Source organism: Cebus imitator, unplaced genomic scaffold, assembly GCF_001604975.1.
Source record: "Cebus imitator isolate Cc_AM_T3 unplaced genomic scaffold, Cebus_imitator-1.0 Scaffold181, whole genome shotgun sequence".
Classification (NCBI taxonomy): Eukaryota; Metazoa; Chordata; class Mammalia; order Primates; family Cebidae; genus Cebus; species Cebus imitator.
Window position 1 is genome coordinate 2,266,072 of NW_016107496.1, and position 20,250 is coordinate 2,286,321.

General features: G+C 41.2%; 1 protein-coding gene across 17 annotated transcripts in view; it reads left to right on the forward strand.

Annotated features, from left to right (window-relative positions):
* Positions 1 to 20,250, forward strand: part of LARP4 (La ribonucleoprotein 4) — an 81,957-nt gene that overhangs the window by 23,494 nt on the left and 38,213 nt on the right. For 12 of the 17 annotated variants that reach the window (XM_017545834.2, XM_037744709.1, XM_017545840.2 and 9 more), the window contains 6 exons: positions 4,377 to 4,524; positions 5,978 to 6,133; positions 7,419 to 7,494; positions 13,116 to 13,252; positions 16,237 to 16,340; positions 19,393 to 19,503. In XM_017545834.2, the coding sequence (XP_017401323.1) occupies positions 6,022 to 6,133; positions 7,419 to 7,494; positions 13,116 to 13,252; positions 16,237 to 16,340; positions 19,393 to 19,503 (540 nt within the window). In that variant the 5' untranslated portion in view covers positions 4,377 to 4,524; positions 5,978 to 6,021. Of the gene's footprint in view, positions 1 to 291; positions 308 to 2,518; positions 2,536 to 4,376; positions 4,525 to 5,977; positions 6,134 to 7,418; positions 7,495 to 13,115; positions 13,253 to 16,236; positions 16,341 to 19,392; positions 19,504 to 20,250 lie in introns of those variants that run through there. The other 5 variants (XM_037744706.1, XM_017545830.2, XM_037744708.1 and 2 more) reach the window with 3 other exon arrangements.

Genomic DNA, 20,250 nt, shown 5'->3' on the forward strand with positions numbered 1-20,250 from the left:
GCAGTGAGCTATGAGCATACCACTGCACTCCAGCCTGGGTGACAGAGGAGACCTTGTCTCTGGAAATAATAAGAATAAAAATAAGGATGTTTTACGTTGATTTACACCAAATATCTTAAGATGTATCCCAATTTTCAAAGTTAAAATGTGCAAAAATATGCATCTTAGGGTTGATTAAATATGGAAAAGCAGGAAAACTAGAAAATCCAGCTGGTCGCGGTGGCTCACGCCTGTAATGCCAACACTTTGGGAGGCCGAGGCGGGTGGATCATGAGGTCAAGAGATCGAGCCCATCCTGGCCAACATGGTGGCCAGGATGGCCTAAAAATACAGACGGTGGCCGTCTGTACTAAAAATACAAAAACCAGCTGGGTGTGGTGGTGCGTACCTGTAGTCCCAGCTACTTGAGAAGCCGAGGCAGGAGAATCCCTTGAACCTGGGAGGCAGAGGTTGCAGTGTGCCAAGGTTGTGGCTCCTGCACTCCAGCCTGGCTCTATTGCCCAGGCTGGAGTGCAGTGGCACAGTTTCGGCTCACTGCAACCTCTGCCTCCCAAGCTCAAGTGATTCTCCTGCCTCAGCCTCCCAGGTAGCTGGAATTACAGGTACCTGCCACCGTGCCCAGATAGTTTTTATATTTTGTTAGAGACAGGGTCTCACCATGTTGGCCAGGCTGGTTTTGAACTCCTGTCCTCAGGTGATCCGCCCACCTCAGCCTCCCAACATGCTGGGATTACAGGTTGGAGCCACTGTGCCCGGCCTATTTTCTTAGTCTTTTTAGGTTTTTTAGGTTTCCGTTTTATAGCATCCTATAATCACCTTTTGTAATTTTTATGTTTTTTTTTCAAAGCTAATTTTCTGTGACATAATAGTTTACATTTAACTTCCCTGTGCAGTTATTTTGATAGAACGCTTTGGTGTTTGTGTAGTATACTTTTGAGGGTGAGACAGCAGAATAGCCTTTCGTTCAAAACCAACATGCTTCATAAAAGAGGATATGCAGTGGTTTGCTGTTGTTCTTGTTGTTGTTTTGAGGCGGAGCCTTGCTCTCTGGCTTAGGCTGGAGTGCAGTGGCACAATCTCGACTCACTGCAACCTCCACCTGCCAGGTTCAAGCAATTCTCCTGCCTCAGCCTCCCGAGTACCTGAGTTTACAGGCATGTGCCACCACTCCTGACTAGTTTTTGTGTTTTTAGAAGAGATGGGGATTCACCATATTGGTCAAGCTGGTCATGAACTCCTGACCTCGTGATCCGCCTGCCTCTGCCTCCCAAAGTGCTGGGATTACAGGCGTGAGCCACTGCCCCCCCCATGCAGTGTTTATACTGGTTATTAATTACTTTTCAAGCATTAATGTAATGTAATTTTTAAAATAAGGTCTTTGGCACAGTGCAGTGGCTCATGCCTGTAATCCCAGTGATTTGGGAGGCTGAGGTTGAGAGGTTCTTTTGGGGCCAGGAGTTTGAGACTAGCCTGGGCAACATAATGAGAACCCAACTCTGCCAAAAAAATTTTTTTACTTAGCAGCGCATGGTGTTCCATGCCTGTAGTCCTAGCTACTCAGGAGGTTGAAGCAAGAGGATCATGTGAACCCTGGAGTTTGAGGCTGCAGTGAGCTATGAGCATACCACTGCACTCCAGCCTGGGTGACAGAGGAGACCTTGTCTCTGGAAATAATAAGAATAAAAATAAGGATGTTTTACCTCAATTTACAGTAACAAAAATTGAGACTCAGAAGAATGAAGAAATTTTGCCAAGATCACACAATAATACAAAGTTTGTGTTAGAACTGCTTTTGGATTCAGGAGTGATTCTGGCATCTCAATCGTTGTGTGTTTAGACAGTGATTATTAAACTACCTTGAAAGGATGATTTTGCTTTACTTAATCCACACACTACTATGCATAGCAACTCCATGAGTTAGGGGTATTTCTAATAGGTATATGGTTTTTTCACTGTATCTTTTTCATGTACAGATCTTATTTACTAAATGAGTATTGTACTCTGTATTTATCGGGATTCAAAAGTTTGATCTCTGTGTCTGAGAGCTGTACCTTTACCATCTGCCATCTTCTTGGTAGGCACATATTTGGTATTCTCAGAATGGAGGAAAGAAGAAGAATAAGCATGTAAATACATGCATTTTCTCCTATTGAAAACAATTAACGTCAAATATTGTTGACATGGCAGGAGAGCTGGGCTATCACAAGCTCCTCAGAGTTCTATTTTGCTATCAGTCAAAAATTATGCTGTACCCGAAGAATTTGAATTTATCACCCTTAGTGGTGGGCTTTCGCATCTTCATCATCTCTCTTATTGTCACCTACAGCATCAGTGTGAAAGCTCACTTGGAGTCAGGAGCTGGGTCTTACTGAGGTGGACCCCAGCTTTTCCTGCCAGCTCTGCAATTCACTTCCTAGATTATTTGTCCCCCCGGGACACAAACTACCAGTTTGTCCCTGGAAACTCTCTGGTCCTGTCTCAGACTGGGATTAACATAAAGGAGTGGAACTTTTCAGAAGAGGCAGGGAGAAATAAGTAAGTTGCCTCCTCCTCAGCTTCTCCTTCCCACCTCCCCTTGCCTGTTTCCTCTTTCCTCCCCTGCAGGATTCCAGGGTTACAAATAGAGGCTTCTTTCTTCTGTTTAATTCCATAGTTACCCACCCTAGTTTGCCCTTCTCTAGAATCTCTCTACTCGAATATTGCACCCCGTTCTGTACCTCCTCCTCCTCGCCTCCACCCGCTATACCCAACCATCTTCCTGACCAGGAAGGAGGACATGAAGGGTTGAATGTCAGGATCAAACTACATTGAACCCCTGAGGGAGGTGGATAGGGTGATCTCTGGACTGAGGCTGCTGTCTCCTTCCTTACTGTCCTTTCTGCAGGTCCTCAGATGGCACATTAGGGTGGGCTTGTTGGGTAGGTATCCCACCTCCAGTCCACAGTGCTTAGTTGTACTTCTTCTTATGCTGTAATGATTATTTTTTAGGGCATACATATGAGTAGCAAATTTCATTAAAATAGATTATCCCCTTCTCAACATGAAAATTATGTGGTACCTAAATTCCAACATCACATTCACCAGTCAACTCAGCTTCAAATCAGTGGCTACCAAAGGCAGAGGGGTGGGAGAGTACTGCCCTTCTGTGGGTAGAAAACAGATGTATTTTCTGTAGGGAATTTTGAGACAATAATAAAAATCATTAAAAGGTCTGTACTTATTATCTTACACTTGGAAATTCTAGGTGAAAAAGTATTCCTCACTACCATCACCATTTTGAGGCTCCACCCTTGCTCCCAAGATATGAATGAACCTAGACATGGAACAGGGCATTATGTTTGTTTTGTGTGTGTGTTTTTGTTTTGTTTTGTTTTGAGAGACAGAGTCTCACTCTGTCTCCCAGGCTGGAGTACAGTGATGCAAACTTGGCTCACTGCAACCTCTGTGTCCCAGGCTCAAGCCGTCTTTCCACCTCAGCCTCCTAAGTAGCTGGAACTACAGGCGCCTACCACCATGTGCGCTAATTTTGTATTTTTTGTAGAGACAGGGTTTCACTATGTTGCTCAGGCTGGTCTTGAACTCATGAGCTCAAGTGATCCGCCTGCCTTGGCCTCCCAAAGTGCTGGGATTACAGGAATGAGCCATTGCACCCTGCCTCAAGAGATTACTTTAAATGGTACTATTTAAAATAGTTACGCTATAGACATTAAGAACATACACTGTCAGGACAGATGGAAAAAAACATTCCAGTATAAAGCACATCATTGCTTTTAACTTGGGATAAAATTTCCAGTGATAGAATTATTCAGACTCCGAAATCTCTGTCACAGCTTAGATGGCAATAAAAATTCATAATATTCTGGAATATTACTGTAAAAAAATTTTGTTGTAGATGCACAAATACACAGGTATCTCAGAAGTTATGTAAATAGTTTATGTAAATTTTGTGACACTTATAAGTAGGTTGGGGTAAAGCAGTATTTCTATTTTACTTCTTTTTCTGAGACAGGGATCTCCCTCTGTCTCCTAGGCTGGAGTGTGATGGTGTGTTTATAGCTGACTGTAGCCTTGAACTTTCTGGGTTCATGCTATCCTCCTGGCTCAGCCTCTCAAAGTGGTGGGATTACAGGCATGAGCCGTTGCACCTGGGCAGTATTTCTATTTTAATATTTTATAGAGATACATATTTTTTATTATGTAGGAAGCTAAATTTTAAATAGCTATTAGTTGATCAAAAACATTAATATTTGCTATTTGTTAAATAGAATTATTGGGTTTCTTCTCACTTTTAAGTAATGGAAAAGCAATTTTATCTAAATTTGTAATTTTCATGCTCTATTTTTTAAAATTTACAAATAGATCCTTCAATTATTTAGCAGGTAACATCTAAAGGAACTGGTTTAAATCCTAATGCCAAAGTATGGCAAGAAATTGCTCCTGGAAATACTGATGCCACCCCAGTAACTCATGGAGCTGGAAGTTGTTGGCATGAAACAGCAGCTACATCAGGTGCTTATCCTGAGGGTAAGTCTTAAATATTTGATCATAAAAAAATCACAGTTTGGTTAAACATATGGCCAAGTATGGCCAAGCAAGTTTACTGAACTTGAAATATATCCTCCCTGCTTGTGTGTGTGTGTGTGTGTGTGTGTGTGTGTGTGTGTGTGTGTGATGGAGCCTTGCTCTGTCACCCAGGCTGGAGTACAGTGGAACAATCTTCGCTCACTGCAGCTTCTGCCTCGCAGGTTCAAGTGATTCTCCTGCCGCAGCCTCCCAATTAGCTGGGATTACAGGTGCCCGCTACCACGCTGGGTAATTTTTGTGTTTTTAGTAGAGACAGGGTTTCACGATGTGCAGGCTGGTGATCCACCCACCTGGGTCCCCTAAAGTGCTGAGATATAGGCATGAGCCACTGCGTGCAGCTGAACTTTTGTATTTTTAGTTGAGATAGGGTTTTACCACGTTGGCCAGGCTGGTCTTGAACTCCTTACCTCAAATGATCCACCACCCTTGGCCTCCCAAAGTGCTGGGATTACAGATGCGAGCTACTGTACCTGGCCAGGATACATCCTTTGATTATTTGATGAAGTATATTCATAAAATTTTCTTCCCTTAAACATACTGCATCTAGCATTTATAAATGTTTAACATGTAGTTTGTATAAAATTCTCATTTATATCTAACATGAATAGATTGCCACTAATTTCAAGTAATAGTTATGTCTTTGGGTTCACCATGCAGCCCATCTATAATAGTGATATTTATAAATTAGCTTTTATCTACCATAATTGACTGTGCCATTTACTCACTGTTCGTCCTTGGGCAAATAACTTAATTTCTCGGTGCTTTTTGCCTCCATCTTTAAAACAGAAACAATAATAATTACAGCATAGGATTTTCTGAGAATTAAATGAATAAAGTGCATGGAATAGTCTGACACATGGATAATGCTGTATACGTTTTAGCAATTGTTGATCATTTTAGTTTATCAGTAAATGTCAAAACTTGACTCCCTTGGAATGATAACTCTTGCTTAAAACCATGTGAACAGCCAGGTGTGGTGGCTCATGCCTGTAATCCCAGCACTTTGGGAGGCCAACGCGGGTAGATCACGAGGTCAGGAGTTCAAGACCAGCCTGGCCAACATGGTGAGACCCCGTCTCTACTAAAAATACAAAAATTAGCCGGGCATGATGGTGGGTGCCTGTAATCCCAGGTACTAAGGAGGCTGAGGCAGGAAAATTGCTTGAACCTGGGAGGTGGAATTTTCAGTGAGCTGAGATCATCCCACTGCACTCCAGCCTGGGTGACAGAGCAAGACACTGTCTTGGAAAAACAAACAAACAAAAACCATTCGAACATATTCCCAACTGGTAGAATTCCTTAGAATCTTTTTATAGGTGAGTTACTGCCCACAGTTCCTGAAAATGGAATTTAAAGAATTCTTATTTACTTTCAGTGTCTGTCTTTAATACAGGTAATGCAGAGCTCTCAGAAGATATATATAAAGAATATGAAGTAATGTATTCTTCGTCTTGTGAAACCGCAAGAAATACTACAGGCATTGAAGAGTCAACCGATGGGATGATTTTAGGACCAGAAGATCTGAGTTACCAAATATACGATGTTTCTGGTAAACTTGATGGTTTTATTGTTAAAATGAGAGAGTCCAGCACATCCCCCACGTGCACGGTCTCTATATCCTTTCTCTGATAAACCTATGGCATTTTTTTTTTATTTGAAAAGAAGATTATTTTATTTTATTTATTTTTTGAGATGAAGTCTCACTCAAGTATAGATCACTTGAGGTCAGGAGTTCAAGACCAGCTTGGTCAACATGGTGAAACACTCTATCATACTGGGGGAAGAAAAAGGGTGGCGCGGTGGCATGCTCCTATAATCCTGAGATAGCACCACTGCACTCCATCCTGGGTAACAGAGTGAAACTGTGTCTGAAAAAAAAAAATTATGTGTATATATATGTGTCTGTGTGTGTATGTATGCCTAACAACTGCCAACTTTGAACATAGAGTTGAAGTGAGATGGCAAGCAGTTGGTGTTTTAATGAGTTTTCTATAAATGACATTGGAATGTTAAATGAATTTGATTGCTTATTTAGCATTTAGGTGGATGAGTTTTGTTTGTTTGTTTTGAGACGGAGTCTTGCTCTGTTGCCAAAGCTGGAATACAGTGGCACGATCTTGGCTCACTGCATCCTCTGCCTTCCAGGTTCAAGCAATTCTCCTGCCTTAGCCTCTGGAGTAGCTGAGATTACAAACATGAGCCACTCTGCTAATTTTTATATTTTTAGTAGAGACGAGGTTTCACTATGTTGGCCAGGATGGTTTCAATCTCTTGACTTTGTGATCTACAAAGTCCGGGATTACAGGCGTGAGCCACTGCGCCCGGCCAAAAATAACTCTTAAACTAATATGAAATGTGTCTGATGAAAGAATATCTAGGTTGAGAGAAATTAGTTAGACTTTGAACTGTCCAAATAATAAATAGAGTTTGGGCCAGACATAGTGGTTTACACCTGTGGTAGGAGGCCAAGGTGGGAGATGTGCTTGAGCCCAGTATTTTGACAACAGTCTGGACAACATAATGAGAGCCTGTCTCTACACAAAAATAAAAGTTTAGCTGGGTGTGGTGGCACAAGTTTGTGGTCTTAGCTACTCAAGAAGCCAAGGTGGGAGGACCATTTGAACCCAGGAAGTTGAGGCTATATTGAGCCATGATCACACCACTGTACTCCTTAGAGAAAAGGAAGACCCTGTCTCTCTCTCTCTCTCTCAAAAAATATTCTTGTTGTGAATTTTGATTGTAGACTTTGTGGCTTCTGAGTACAACAATATGTCAGATTTATCACTTCAGATAACATGCTATTAACTTTTTTTCCTCCTCTTTTCTACCATCAGGAGAAAGCAATTCAGCAATTTCTACAGAAGACCTAAAAGAATGTCTGAAGAAACAATTAGAATTCTGTTTTTCACGGTACTTCATTTTATATTGCTGTTTCTCCTTTATTGAATTTGATTAGTAGATGTAAAATATGTGTGAAATAGAGTGCAAGGAGAGTGATTATTATTTTCTTTTAATGATGTGTTTCGTATTACTGTTCAGTATATTTAACTAGATTTTTTTTTTTTTTTTGAGACAGAGTTTCACTCTTGTTACCCAGGCTGGAGTGCAATGGTGTGATCTCGGCTCACCGCAACCTCTGCCTCCCGGGTTCAAGTAATCCTCCTGCCTCAGCCTCCCGAGTAGCTGGGACTACAGGCGTGCGCCACCACACCCACCTAATTTTTGTATTTTAGTAGAGACAGGGTTTCACTGTGTTGGCCAGGATGGTCTCAATCTCTTGACCTTGTGATCCTCCTGCCTCAACCTCCCAAAGTGCTGGCATTATAGATGTGAGTCACTGCACCCGGCTTGGAGAAGTCTTATTTACAGATAAGAGTTATTGGGAAGGGGGGGGGAAAAAAAAAAAGAATTATTGGCTGGGTGCAGTGGCTCATGCCTATAATCCCAGCACTTTGGGACTCTGAGGTAGGCAGATAACTGGAGGTCAGTAGTTTGAGACCAGCCTGGCCAAGATGGTGAATCTGTCTTTACTAAAAATACAAAAATTAGCCAGGCGTGGTGACAGGCGCCTGTAATCCCAGCTAGTCAGCAGGCTGAGGCAGAAGAATCACTTGAACCCGGGAGGCAGAAGTTGCAGTGAATTGAGATCATGGCTGGCCTCCAGCCTGGGCAACAAGAGTGAGAATCCATCTCAAAAAAAAAAGTAATAGTTACTTTAGCCTATACTTTGGGAGGCCAAGGTGTGTGGATCATCTGAGGTCAGGAGTCCGAGACAAGTTTGGCCAGGATAGCAAAACCCCATCTCTACTAAAAATACAAAACTAGCCAAGCATGGTAGCAGGTGCCTGTAATCCCAGCTACTTGGGAGGCTGAGGCAGGAGAATCACTTGAACCCCAGAGGTGGAGGTTGCAATGACCTGAGATAACAGCTAGCCTCTAGCCTGGGCGACCAGAATGAGACTCCATCTCAAAAAAAAAACAAACAAACCAGTAACAATAAAATATATGTAATAGTTACTTTAGCCTGTACTTTGGGAGGCCGAGGTGGGTGGATCCCCTGAGGTCAGGAGTCCAAGACCAGCCTGGCCAAAACTTCGTCTCTACTAAAAATACAAAAATTAGCTGGGTATGGTGGCGTGTACCTGTAGTCCCAGCTATTGGGAGGCTGAGGTGGGAGAATTGCTTCAACCCAGCAGGTGGAGTTTTCAGTAAGCTGAGATCACACCACTGCACTCCAGCCTGGGTGAATTTTACACCTACTAACTGGATCATTTTTGGGTCTGCTTGTATTGTCAGTGTTTCTTCTCTTGAATTATCTGTCATAATTTACTGCCTTTTTGTATGTCTTGTAAATTTTGATTATATGCTGTACATTACATACAGAAGAAGCATAGAAGCTGCAGGTGATAAAACGAGACAGAGTTTGAGCTTTTTTTCTGTTAGGCAGAGAGTGAAATGTTGATTGCTTCAATCCAGTGAGGAATTGAGCGAGGTCAGGGCTGAGCAACCATTTTAATTAGACTCAATTCACCTTTGATTTAGCTCTATTCCTTCTTCATGGCCCTTTCTTTCAGGCTTTTGATTTAGAGCTTGGCAGTCACCCTCATCTTACAAAATAAAGGAGATTTAGATCTCTAATATAGAGGTTTGAGATTTAGATGTTTTAACTTCTTACCCCATACTACTTGAAAATTGGCAGTGTCTTAAGGGGGAGACTGGATTTGCAGCATTTTTGCTTGCATCTTTTCAGCCTATCTCCCATCTTTCCCCTTAAAACTCAGGGAACATTGTATTGGGAAAATCAGCTGTGTTGATGGCTCCCATAATTTTAATTCATAATTTTAGTTCTGTGCCCATTACACATACCACATATTTATACACAACTGTCTAGAGATCTGCTGGTTTCTCTATTGTCCAGTAGAGTCTGAGTTAAGATCTGCAGATGCTCTTGGGAAAGAAAGATCTTCTTTTTGGGCATTTTAGTCCTTTTGTGATTGAAGCTTCCACAGTTCTTCCACATCTCCAAACACATGATTTTTTGTAGTTTATCCAAGCTTTTTTAGTTGCTGCAGTGGGAGTTCCTACTGGTCATGATCTATCACATCCTACTCAGGACTGTGATCTGGTTTGAACCAGTTGGGTAATTGACATTTGTAGCTCAGCAAAATTGCCTTTAATACATATCAGGTATTAATTAAAAAAAAAATAATAAATAATATATAATTTTAAAAAGCGAAAAAAATACATATCAGGTATTATTCATGAATAGTCAAATGTTGGATGTTATGTCCATTAATTTGATTTATTTCTGACAAGGTACAGTTTCTTTAAGAGTTTTGAATCACTGTATAAGAACAAACCTGCTAAATTTCAGAGTTCATTTAGGCTATAACTTTTTAGTTTTGTAAAGATCATATCTGGAGTTATCTTATTTTCAGATTCTTTTCTTTTTTGGCTCACTGCAACCTCCACCTCCGGGGTTGAAATGATTCTTCTGCCTCAGCCTCCCGAGTAGCTGGGCTTACAGGCACCTGCCACGACACCCAGCTAATTTTTTGTATTTTTAGTAGAGACAGGTTTCACCATGTTGGCCAGGCTGGTCTTGAACTCCTGACCTCAGGTGATCCGCCCACCTCAGCCTCCCAGAGTGCTGGGATTACAGGCATGAGCCATAGTGTCTGACCAACACATATTGATGGAACAACAAAGATCCTCCATGGTACCTATATTGTGACTGGGGGAACACAAAACAAACATAATAAATAAACAACTCAGAAGTATGTTAGGTGATAAGTGCTATGGGAAAAAATTAAATGCAAGTACAGAAATCAGGAGTGCCTGGGTGGTTGCAGTTTTAAATAGGGTGGTCAGTTCAGTACTCTTTGAGAAGGGGGCTTATAAGCAAAAACTTCCAGCTATTTATAGCCAGGCTGTTTCAAAGGATATTTGATGTGTATAGCAAGGTGTGAATTTGATTTTACTTAAGTTTATTAAGCAAGATTTTGTGTGTAAGATGCAAGTGTTTGCATCTTTTTTTTTTTTTTTTTTTTTTTTTTTTTTTGGTTGTTTTTCTTTTTTTGCCCAGGCTGGAGTGCAATGGCGCGATCTCGGCTCACCGCAACCTCCGCCTCCTGGGTTCAGGCAATTCTCCTGCCTCAGCCTCCTGAGTAGCTGGGATTACAGGCACGTGCCACCATGCCCAGCTAATTTTTTGTAGTTTTTTAGTAGAGACGGGGTTTCACCATGTTGACTAGGATGGTCTCGATCTCTTAACCTTGTGATACACCCGCCTCGGCCTCCCAAAGTGCTGGGATTACAGGCTTGAGCCACCGCGCCCGACCTGCATCTTTTTAAAAAATGTACCTTAAAGAATCTTTTGTGTTAATATTAAATATGTATTTTTTTATTTTTATTTTTTGAGATGGAGTTTCACAGTGGCGTGATCTTGGCTCACTGCAACCTCTGACTCCCCGGTTCAAGTGATTATCCTACCTTAGCCTCCTGAGTAGCTGTGATTACAGGCCCCTGCCACCAAGCCTGACTAATTTTTTTTGTTGAGGCAGAGTCTTTGTCGCCCAGGCTGGAGTGCAGTGGCTCCATCTTGGCTCACTGCAACCTCTGCCTCCTGGGTTCAAGCAGTTTTCCTGCCTCAGCCTCCAAGTCACTGGGATTACATGTGTGCGCCATCATGCCCAGCTAATTTTTGTATTTTTAGTAGAGATAGGGTTTTGCCAAGTTGGCCAGGCTGGTCTCAAACTGACCTCTGGTGATCTGCCCACCTCGGCCTCCCAAGGTGCTGGATTACAGGCCTGAGCCACCACGCTTGGCCAATTTTTTGTATTGTTAGTAGAGGTGGGGGGTTTCACCATGGTGGCCAGGTTGGTCTTGAATTCTTGGCCTCAAATTATCCACCCACCTCAGCCTCCCAAAGTGCTGGGATTACAAACCTGAGCCACATCGCCCAGCCAGTGTGCATTTTTATAAGCGTGTTTGACTTACGTAATTTTTTTTTTCAGAGCCCATAAGGCATTTTATTTATAAATATATGTATTACATCCCTAGAAAAAGAATCCCAGGATTTTCCCTCCTGTGTGTTTTCGTCTTGCTTCGTCATGGTCCGTGATGCCAGCTGAGGTTGTCAGTACAATGAAACCAAACTAGCGGAATGGAAGCAGATTATTCTGCCATTTTTCTAGGTCTTTGAGTTGCACATCAAATCTGGGGCTGATCACTCCACACTTGTTTAGCCTGTGTGTGAGGTTCACAACGATTTTCTCAGCTCTGTGATTATCAGTGATTTCAGATTCGCTAATGTAACCATGCTTCATCATCACAGTGAGAAACCGGCTGATGACTTTGGAGCATGGCCTAATAAGCACCTGGCGTTTGCTTTTCTTTTCAGCATTGTTGATGTTCTTGAGAGCATCAGCGAGGACATTCATGTGCACCATTGTGGCGGTGCATGAGGACTTAAATAATTTAAAATATATATTTTGGCCAGGCGCAGTGGCTCATACCTGTAATCCCAGAACTTTGGGAGGCTGAGGCAGGTGGATCACCTGAGGTCAGGAGTTTGAGACCAGCCTGGCCAAGATGGGAAACCCTTTCTCTACTAAATACAAAAAATTAGCTGGGCTTGGTAGTGCATGCCTATCATCCCAGCTACTTGGGAGGCTGAGGGAAGAGAATTGCTTGACTGCAGGAGGCAGAGGTTGCAATGAGCTGAGATAGCGCCTTTGCACCTCCAGCCTGAGCAACAAAAGAGAAACTCTATTTAAAAAAAAAAAAAAATACATTAAGAAATAGAAAATCTGACCGAAACGCAGTGACTCACGCTTGTAATCCCAGCACTTTTGGAGGCTGAGGCCTGCAGATCATGAGGTCAGGAGTTTGAGACCAGCCTGACCAACATGGAGAAACTCCGTCTCTACTAAAACTACAAAAGTTAGCTGGACGTGGTGGCGCGTGCCTGTAATCCCAGCTACTCAGGAGGCTGAGGCAAGAGAATTGCTTGAACCCAGGAGGTGGAGGTTGCAGTGAGCCGAGATCATGTCATTGCACTCCAGCCTGAGTGACAGACAGCAATACTCTATCTCAAAAAAAAAAAAGAAGAAATAGAAAATCCTTCATGAATTAGTTCATAGTTGAGCTACAGCTTTTATCATGCATATTCTAATATCACTGATGAAGTATTTATAAGATGGGACTAGGCTATATGTAATGTTTTGTTAAAATGCTACTTGTAATGTTAAGCCTATTCACATATTAATATAACTAATTGTCCACTGTTGTGCTAGATGTGTTTGGGAATTTAGATACTGTAAAGGTTATATTAACTAATGTATGTATATTACATGAGTGTCTTTTGAACTTTTAACAACTTTTGTGAGTTCCCTGAAAAGTTTAGTGTTATTAATCTTATTTCCATGCATTTAAAAAGTAAGAAAAATGAATAAGATACCTCTTCTCATTAGGTACTTTTTAATAATTGTTTGTTTTATAGTACTATTGCTTTTATTTATTCTTTTTAGAGAAAATTTGTCAAAGGATCTTTACTTGATATCTCAAATGGATAGTGATCAGTTCATCCCAATTTGGACAGTTGCCAACATGGAAGAAATAAAGAAGTTGACTACAGATCCTGATCTAATTCTTGAAGTGTTAAGATGTATGTAAAAATGGCTTTTAGCTTTTTTTTTTTTAATTTTACACATTGCATGTTATTTTGACTTCTGATCATGTAGAGAATTGTTTTTTACTGCCCCCAACCCCTTTATTTTGTTGTTTTGTTCCAAATTATCTTTTTTTTATTTTTGGGTATGGGACAGGGTCTTGCTCTGTCACTCAGGTGGGAGTATGGTGGTGCAAATTGCAGCTCACAACAGCCTCAAACTCTGGGCTCAAGCCATCCTTCTACCTTTTTTTTTTTGGAAACAGAGTCTTGCACTGTGGCCTGGGCTGGAGTGCAGTGGTGTAGTCCCAGCTCACCGCAGCCTCTGCCTCCTGGGTTCAAGTAATTCTCCTGCCTCAGCCTCCCAAGGAGCTGGGATTACAGGCACCCATCACCATGCCCAGCTAACTTTTTTGTATTTTTAGTAGAGAGGAGGTTTCACTATGTTGTTCAGGCTGGTCTCAAACACCTGACCTCGTGATCCACCTGCCTCGGCTTCCCAGAGTGCTGGTATTACAGGCATGAGCCACCATGCCCAGCCTTTATATAGCTTCTGTCGCAATTCTGCACTTGGTTGTTCAGCATCATGCTTACTTAAGAATTAGTCAGGACCTGTAATCCCAGCTACTTGGGAGACTGAGGCAGGAGAATCAGTCGAACCCAGGAGACAGAGATGGAACCCACTGCACTCCAGCCTGGGCAACAGAGCGACCCCATCTCAAAAAAAAATTTTTTTTTTCAATTAAATTTAATTTAAATTAAATCTCATTTTTCTGGACTGTTAGATATTGTTATCACACAACCTTTAAAAAATGTATTTCAGAGGCAGGGCGCGGTGGCTCACGCCTATAATCCCAGCACTTTGGGAGGCCGAGGCAGGTGGATCGCGAGGTCAAGAGATCGAGACCATCTGGTCAACATGGTGAAACCCTGTTTCTACTAAAAATACAAAAATTAGCTGGGCATGGTGGCGCATGCCTGTAGTCCAAGCTACTCGGGAGGCTAAGGCAGGAGAATTGCTTGAACCCAGGAGGCGGAGGTTGCGGTGAGCCGAGATCGCGCCATTGCACTCCAGCCTGGGTAACAAGAGCGAAACTCCGTCTCAAAAAAAGAAAAAAAAAATGTATTTCAGGCTTTTGAACCCAAATAAGAAGCACATTTTACGTCATAGCCCCAATACACACCATATACCTATCCCCAACTAAAAATATTTGTAACAGATGTGTTGATTTTACAACCTACTAATGAGTTGCGATGGGCAGTTTGACAAATACTGCTCTGAAGTTTGGTAATGAGTTTTTATTTTCTTGACTGAAGCTTTAAGCATTTTTGCTGGATTTTGTGTCTTGTATCAGTATTTCTTGATACTAGGTGGGTTTTGTTAATTATTTGAGGGAATAAAGGCAGATCTTGACCCTTTTTTTTTTGAGAGGGAGTTTCGCTCTTGTTGCCCAAGTTGGAGATCTCATTTCACCGCAATCTCTGCCTTCCGGGCTTAAGGAATTGTACTGCAGCCTCCTGAGTAGCTGGGATTACAGACATGCGCCACCATGTCTGGCTAATTTTTGTATTTTTAGTCGAGACGGGTTTTCTTCATGTTGGTCAGGCTGGTCTCGAACTCACCTCAGGTGATCTGCCTGCCTTGGCCTCCCAAAGTGCTGGAATTACGGGTGGGAGCCAGCACACCCTGCCAGATGTTCACTTTTATATGAGATACGTTGAAAATGTTTAAAAGTTAAGTATAGCAAGTCTGATAATAGACTTACATGGGAATAGATTTCCATTCCCAGAGGATTACAAACATTTATGGAATCTCTCATTGGTTTATAAAGACACCATTTCTTAAAATGGCACTGTCTTATCTACATAAAAGTTGACAGAGAGACAGAATTTCCCACCAGTTCAGGCTGGAACCTGGCTGTTATACCCATGCCATCACACTTCTTTTTTTTTTTTTTTTTTTGAGACAGAGTTTCACTCTTGTTACCCAGGCTGGAGTGCAATGGCGCAATCTCGGCTCACCGCAACCTCTGCGTCCTGGGTTCAGGCAATTCTCCTGCCTCAGCCTCCTGAGTAGCTGGGATTACAGGCATGCGCCACCATGCCCAGCTGATTTTTTGTATTTTTAGTAGACACGGGGTTTCACCATGTTGACCAGGATGGTCTCGATCTCTTGACCTCGTGATCCACCCGCCTCGGCCTCCCAAAGTACTGGGATTACAGGCGTGAGCCACCGCACCCGGCCCACACTTCTTTTATTGTATGTACTTACCTACTCAGGGAGATCTGGTATATTACCTCCATCTGGTATATTTCTCCAAGAGACGAGAAATGTTTTGGCTATTTGGTACTATATTTAGTATAATATTTCCGTATGATCAGCATTTAAAAGATGGCTTTTGGGTCTGTGTAGTATGCAAAATTAAGTTGAAATCAAGACGAGCTTATAATTTGTGCGTAGTTCTTGGTTTAAGGGCTTCTTGAACTTTAATCTTAGGAAGAATTTCTTCATATCAGATCTTATTACATTCCTTAGAATAGTGTTTTGCTAATGAAAATACGATAATTTCTGTTAACATCCAGTTATCTATCCAATTGTTATCTTAACGAAGAATTTGGTTATTGCATAAAAGAAATTTGCCTTATTAGATACATGTTTTATGCTCCCTTAAGTCAGTGTCAAAGTTACAGAGTAAGTACTCTGAATATTTTTTCAGTGAATAGCATTTGATAGTGTTCTTTTTACGTATAAATCTCAAAAAAATTGTCATACCTATAATCTTTGATTCTACAATTTAGTTTCTTTGGAATATTAACACAACATCTGCAAATAGTACAGTTGGAAAGTAAATTGAATAGTTTTTTAATGGCATTAATAATATCACTACTTGTCACTTTTTTTTCTTTCTTTTTTTTTTTCCAGTAATGGCTATAAGCAATACTTGTCACTTTTGAATGATACGCTTTCTTTTAAATTTCAGCTTCTCCCATGGTACAAGTTGATGAGAAGGGTGAGAAAGTGAGACCAAGTCATAAGCGTTGTATTGTAATTCTTAGAGAGATTCCTGAAACAACACCAATAGAGGTAAATTATTAATCATTGTTAACACTAAAAGTTCTCTGTTTAAATTGGAAGAGGTTTCTCCTGCCTTTCGTGGGAAAGAAAAACCAATTGGAAGAGGTACACAAGCAAAATGTAAGCCAATGCCTTCATCAATTACTGTGTTAATTTGTTTCATTAATCCTGAAGTACTAGAATGGTATAGAGGAACGAAAAGATATAATTCTGTTTTCGTAGAAGGGTAGACTAAATATTGCAGTGAAACTAATTCTGAATTTGCTAGATTGATTTCATGGCAGCTAATATATAAATAGACTATTTTTGGGATCTTGAGAATTCATCTGTAAGAATGAATGAAAAACTAGATTTTGATGAAGGTTTAAGGAGGCAGGACTGATCCTGTTCGGCAAAATATTATACAAAGCAAATTTGGCAGTCATAAAGGTGGTGTGGTACAGGCACCAGAATAAAATAATATTTGAATGAAATATAATAAATTTGACAATTAGGCTCTACTAGCTATCATGTACTTCGCAGTTATTTAAAGCCAAAGACTTTATTATCTGTTTTACTGATGAAGTAGCTGATTGTTAGGATGGTTAAGTAGCTTGCTCAAGGATACATGGGCTCTTAAATGACAGGAATTTGAGTGTGAACATGATCGCTCTGATCTGAATCCCATGTCATAATCACTTGCAACAGAGCTTCATGTTAAGTTCCCATGATATACATTAAAGAAGATGAGGATTAACTAGTAACTGACATTGTAATTTATCAGCCATTTAGAATATAACTTTATTTTATTTCGAGACAGGGTCTTAGTCTGTCACCTGGGGTAGAGTGCAGTGGCACAGTCCTGGCTTACTGTAGCCTTGACCTTAAGGGCTCAAGCGATCCTTGCACCTCAGCCTCCTGAGTAGTTGGGACTACTGACACATGCCACCATGCCTGGCTAATTTTTGTACTTTTTTGTAGAGATGCGGTTTTGCCATGTTGCCCAGGCTGTTCTCAAGCCCCTGGGCTCAAGTGATCTGTGTACCTCAGCCTCCCAAAGTGCTGGGATTACAGGCACAAAGCCACTGTGCCCACTTCATTATCATTTTTATGGTTATAATAATTCATATTCTGAATACATAAAGAGTTCATACACATAAAAACAGATAAGGCTGGGCATGGTGGCTCACGCCTGTAATCCCAGCACTTTGGGAGACTGAGGCGGGTAGATCACCAAGTCAGTAGATCAGGACCACCTTGGCCAACATGGTGAAACCCCGTCTTTTAAAAAAAAAAAAGGCATCAAATGTTTTGTTGGGTTTTCAAGGGGTTTTTGTTTTTTGCTTCTTTAAAATTTTTTTTTCATGTTAAAAAAAATTTTTCCTCAATCAATGGTTTTCTGAGACAGGGCCTTGCTGTGTTGCTGAGGATGGAATACAGTGGTAGGATCGTAGCTCATTGCAGCCTCAAGCTCCTTTGCTCAAGCCATCCTCCCACCTCAGTGTCCAGAGTAGCTGTGACTACAGGTGCCCACCACCACACCCAGCCAACTTTTAATTTTTTTTTTGTAAAGACGTGTCTAGCTGTGTTGTCCAGGCTTGCCCTGAGCTCAAGCAATTCTCCTGCCTCAGTCACCCAAAGTTCTGGGATTTATAGGAGTGAGCCACTGAGCTACTAGGCTACATTTGACTTTTGCTGTTTCGGTAGATATTTTCTTTCCTTCTTTTACTTCTTTTCCTTTTTTTTTTTTTGAACCCTGAGTCTCACTCTGTCACCCAGGCTGGAGTGCAGTTGTGTGAACTAGGCTTACTGCAACCTCTGCCTCCTGGGTTCAGGCAATTCTCTTGCCTGAGCCTCCCAAGTAGCTGGGATTACAGATGCCTGCCACTGCACCTGGCTAATTTTTTTTTTTTTTTTTTTTTTTTTGTATTTTTAGTAGAGACAAGGTTTCACTGTGTTAGCCAGGATGGCCTCAATCTCCTGACCTCATCATCCTCCTGCCTCAGCCTCCCAAAGTGCTGGTATTACAGGTGTGAGCCACTGGCGCCCAGCTCCTTCTTTTACTTCTTAAGGATACTTAATATTCACTATCTTACCTGTCTATCTATATCTATATAGATATAGATATAAATATTTTTTTTTTTGAGAGGGAGTCTAGCTCTGTTGCCCAGGCTGGAGTGCAGTGGTGCCATCTAGGCTCACTGCAACCCCCGCCTCCTGGGTTCAAACAATTCTCCTGCCTCAGCCTCCTGGCTGGGATTACAGGTGCATGCTACCATGCCTGGCTAATTTTTGTATTTTTAGTAGAGATGGGGTTTTACCATGTTGGTCAGGCTAGTCTTGAATGCCTGACCTCATGATCCACTTGCCTATCAAAGTGGTGGGATTATAGGCCTGAGCCACTGCACCCAGACTTTGTTTTCTTTTTTGAAGTATCTTTCAATCCATTAACTGTTTTACCATCTTTAGTTTTGGTAGTCACCCTTTTTCTGAGTCCATATAGCTGTGGAATTTCTGTTTACGTTTATACTAATTTTGGAAAAGAGAAGATATATTTGCACAGAGTTAATGTGTATGTTGTAAGCAAAGCATCTGGCTTAAATGAGAATGCATGAAAATTTTTATTGCCTAGAAAATGTTAATGAAGAATATCACTTGTCCTGTGGCAGGCCAGGCAGGAAAAGGACGGGGGAGATTTCACTATGAGGAGCATTTGGCTTGCCACTGGAAGTAAAATACTTACGCCTTGCCGACTGTAAAATAAATCATTTCAAAGTCATGTACAAAATGCATCCCCTGACCAAGTGGGGTGGCTTATGCCTAGAATCTCAGCACTTTGGGATGCTCAGGCAGAAGGATCGCTTGCATCCAGAAGTTTGAGACCAGATTCAAATATATCTAACTCCGTATTTGTTTTGAAACACAGTCTATCCTCAGTAGAAAAATGGGCAAAAGTTAACAAGTGGAGTGATAGGAAAGATCAAAGACATGAAGAGATGCTCAACATTACTAGTAAACAAACAAAAAATGCCAATTATTGATGTATTTTTTAGAGTTAACTGATTTTTTTTTTTCCTTTTAGGAAGTGAAAGCTTTGTTCAAAAGTGAAAACTGCCCCAAAGTGATAAGCTGTGAGTTTGCACACAATAGCAACTGGTATATCACTTTCCAGTCAGACGTAGATGCACAACAGGTAAGAAAACTTGTATCAGTTTTTCTGATACAAGCCTGTCCCAGTGGCAAAATAAGTAGTGATATATTTTAATTGAGAATATGTGTCTTTACACTGATGTTTATCAAGACTAGTGAGTACCTTGGTTACCCTTTTGCTTTTGCTCAGCTGGTTTCCTTGTTGATGATCTTCCTAAAGTTTTTTAGTTTTGATTTAGGAAGTTTTCTGTTGATAAGAATATTAACATAACAGTTTTAAAATTAACATAGGAATTGAGAACCATGAACTTAGTAGTATTTTTAGTACATAGTAGGTCTGTAATAAAAAATTCTTGGAATTTTGACTTGATGGTTTTATTCTTAATTGTTAACATGTCTTAAAGAGAAAAGATAATCCTTTGAAACAAAAATATACCAATGATAAGAGTGTTGGCCAGGCAAGGTGGCCCACACCTGTAAATCCAGCACTTTGGGAAGGCTTAGGCAGGCAGATCACGAGGTCAGGAGATCAAAACCATCCTGGCCAACATGGTGAAACCGCATCTCTGCTAAAAATACAAAAAATATTGGCCGGGCGTGGTGGTGCACACCTGTAGTCCCAGCTACTTGGGAGGCTTGGGGCAGGAGAATTGCTCCACCAGGGGCAGAGATTGCAGGGAGCTGAGATCTCGCCACTGCACCAGTACAAGACGTTGTCTCAAAAAAAAAAAAAAGTGTTTAAAATCACTCAGATTTTTTTTTTTTTTTTTTTTTCTTTTTCTGTCTTTTT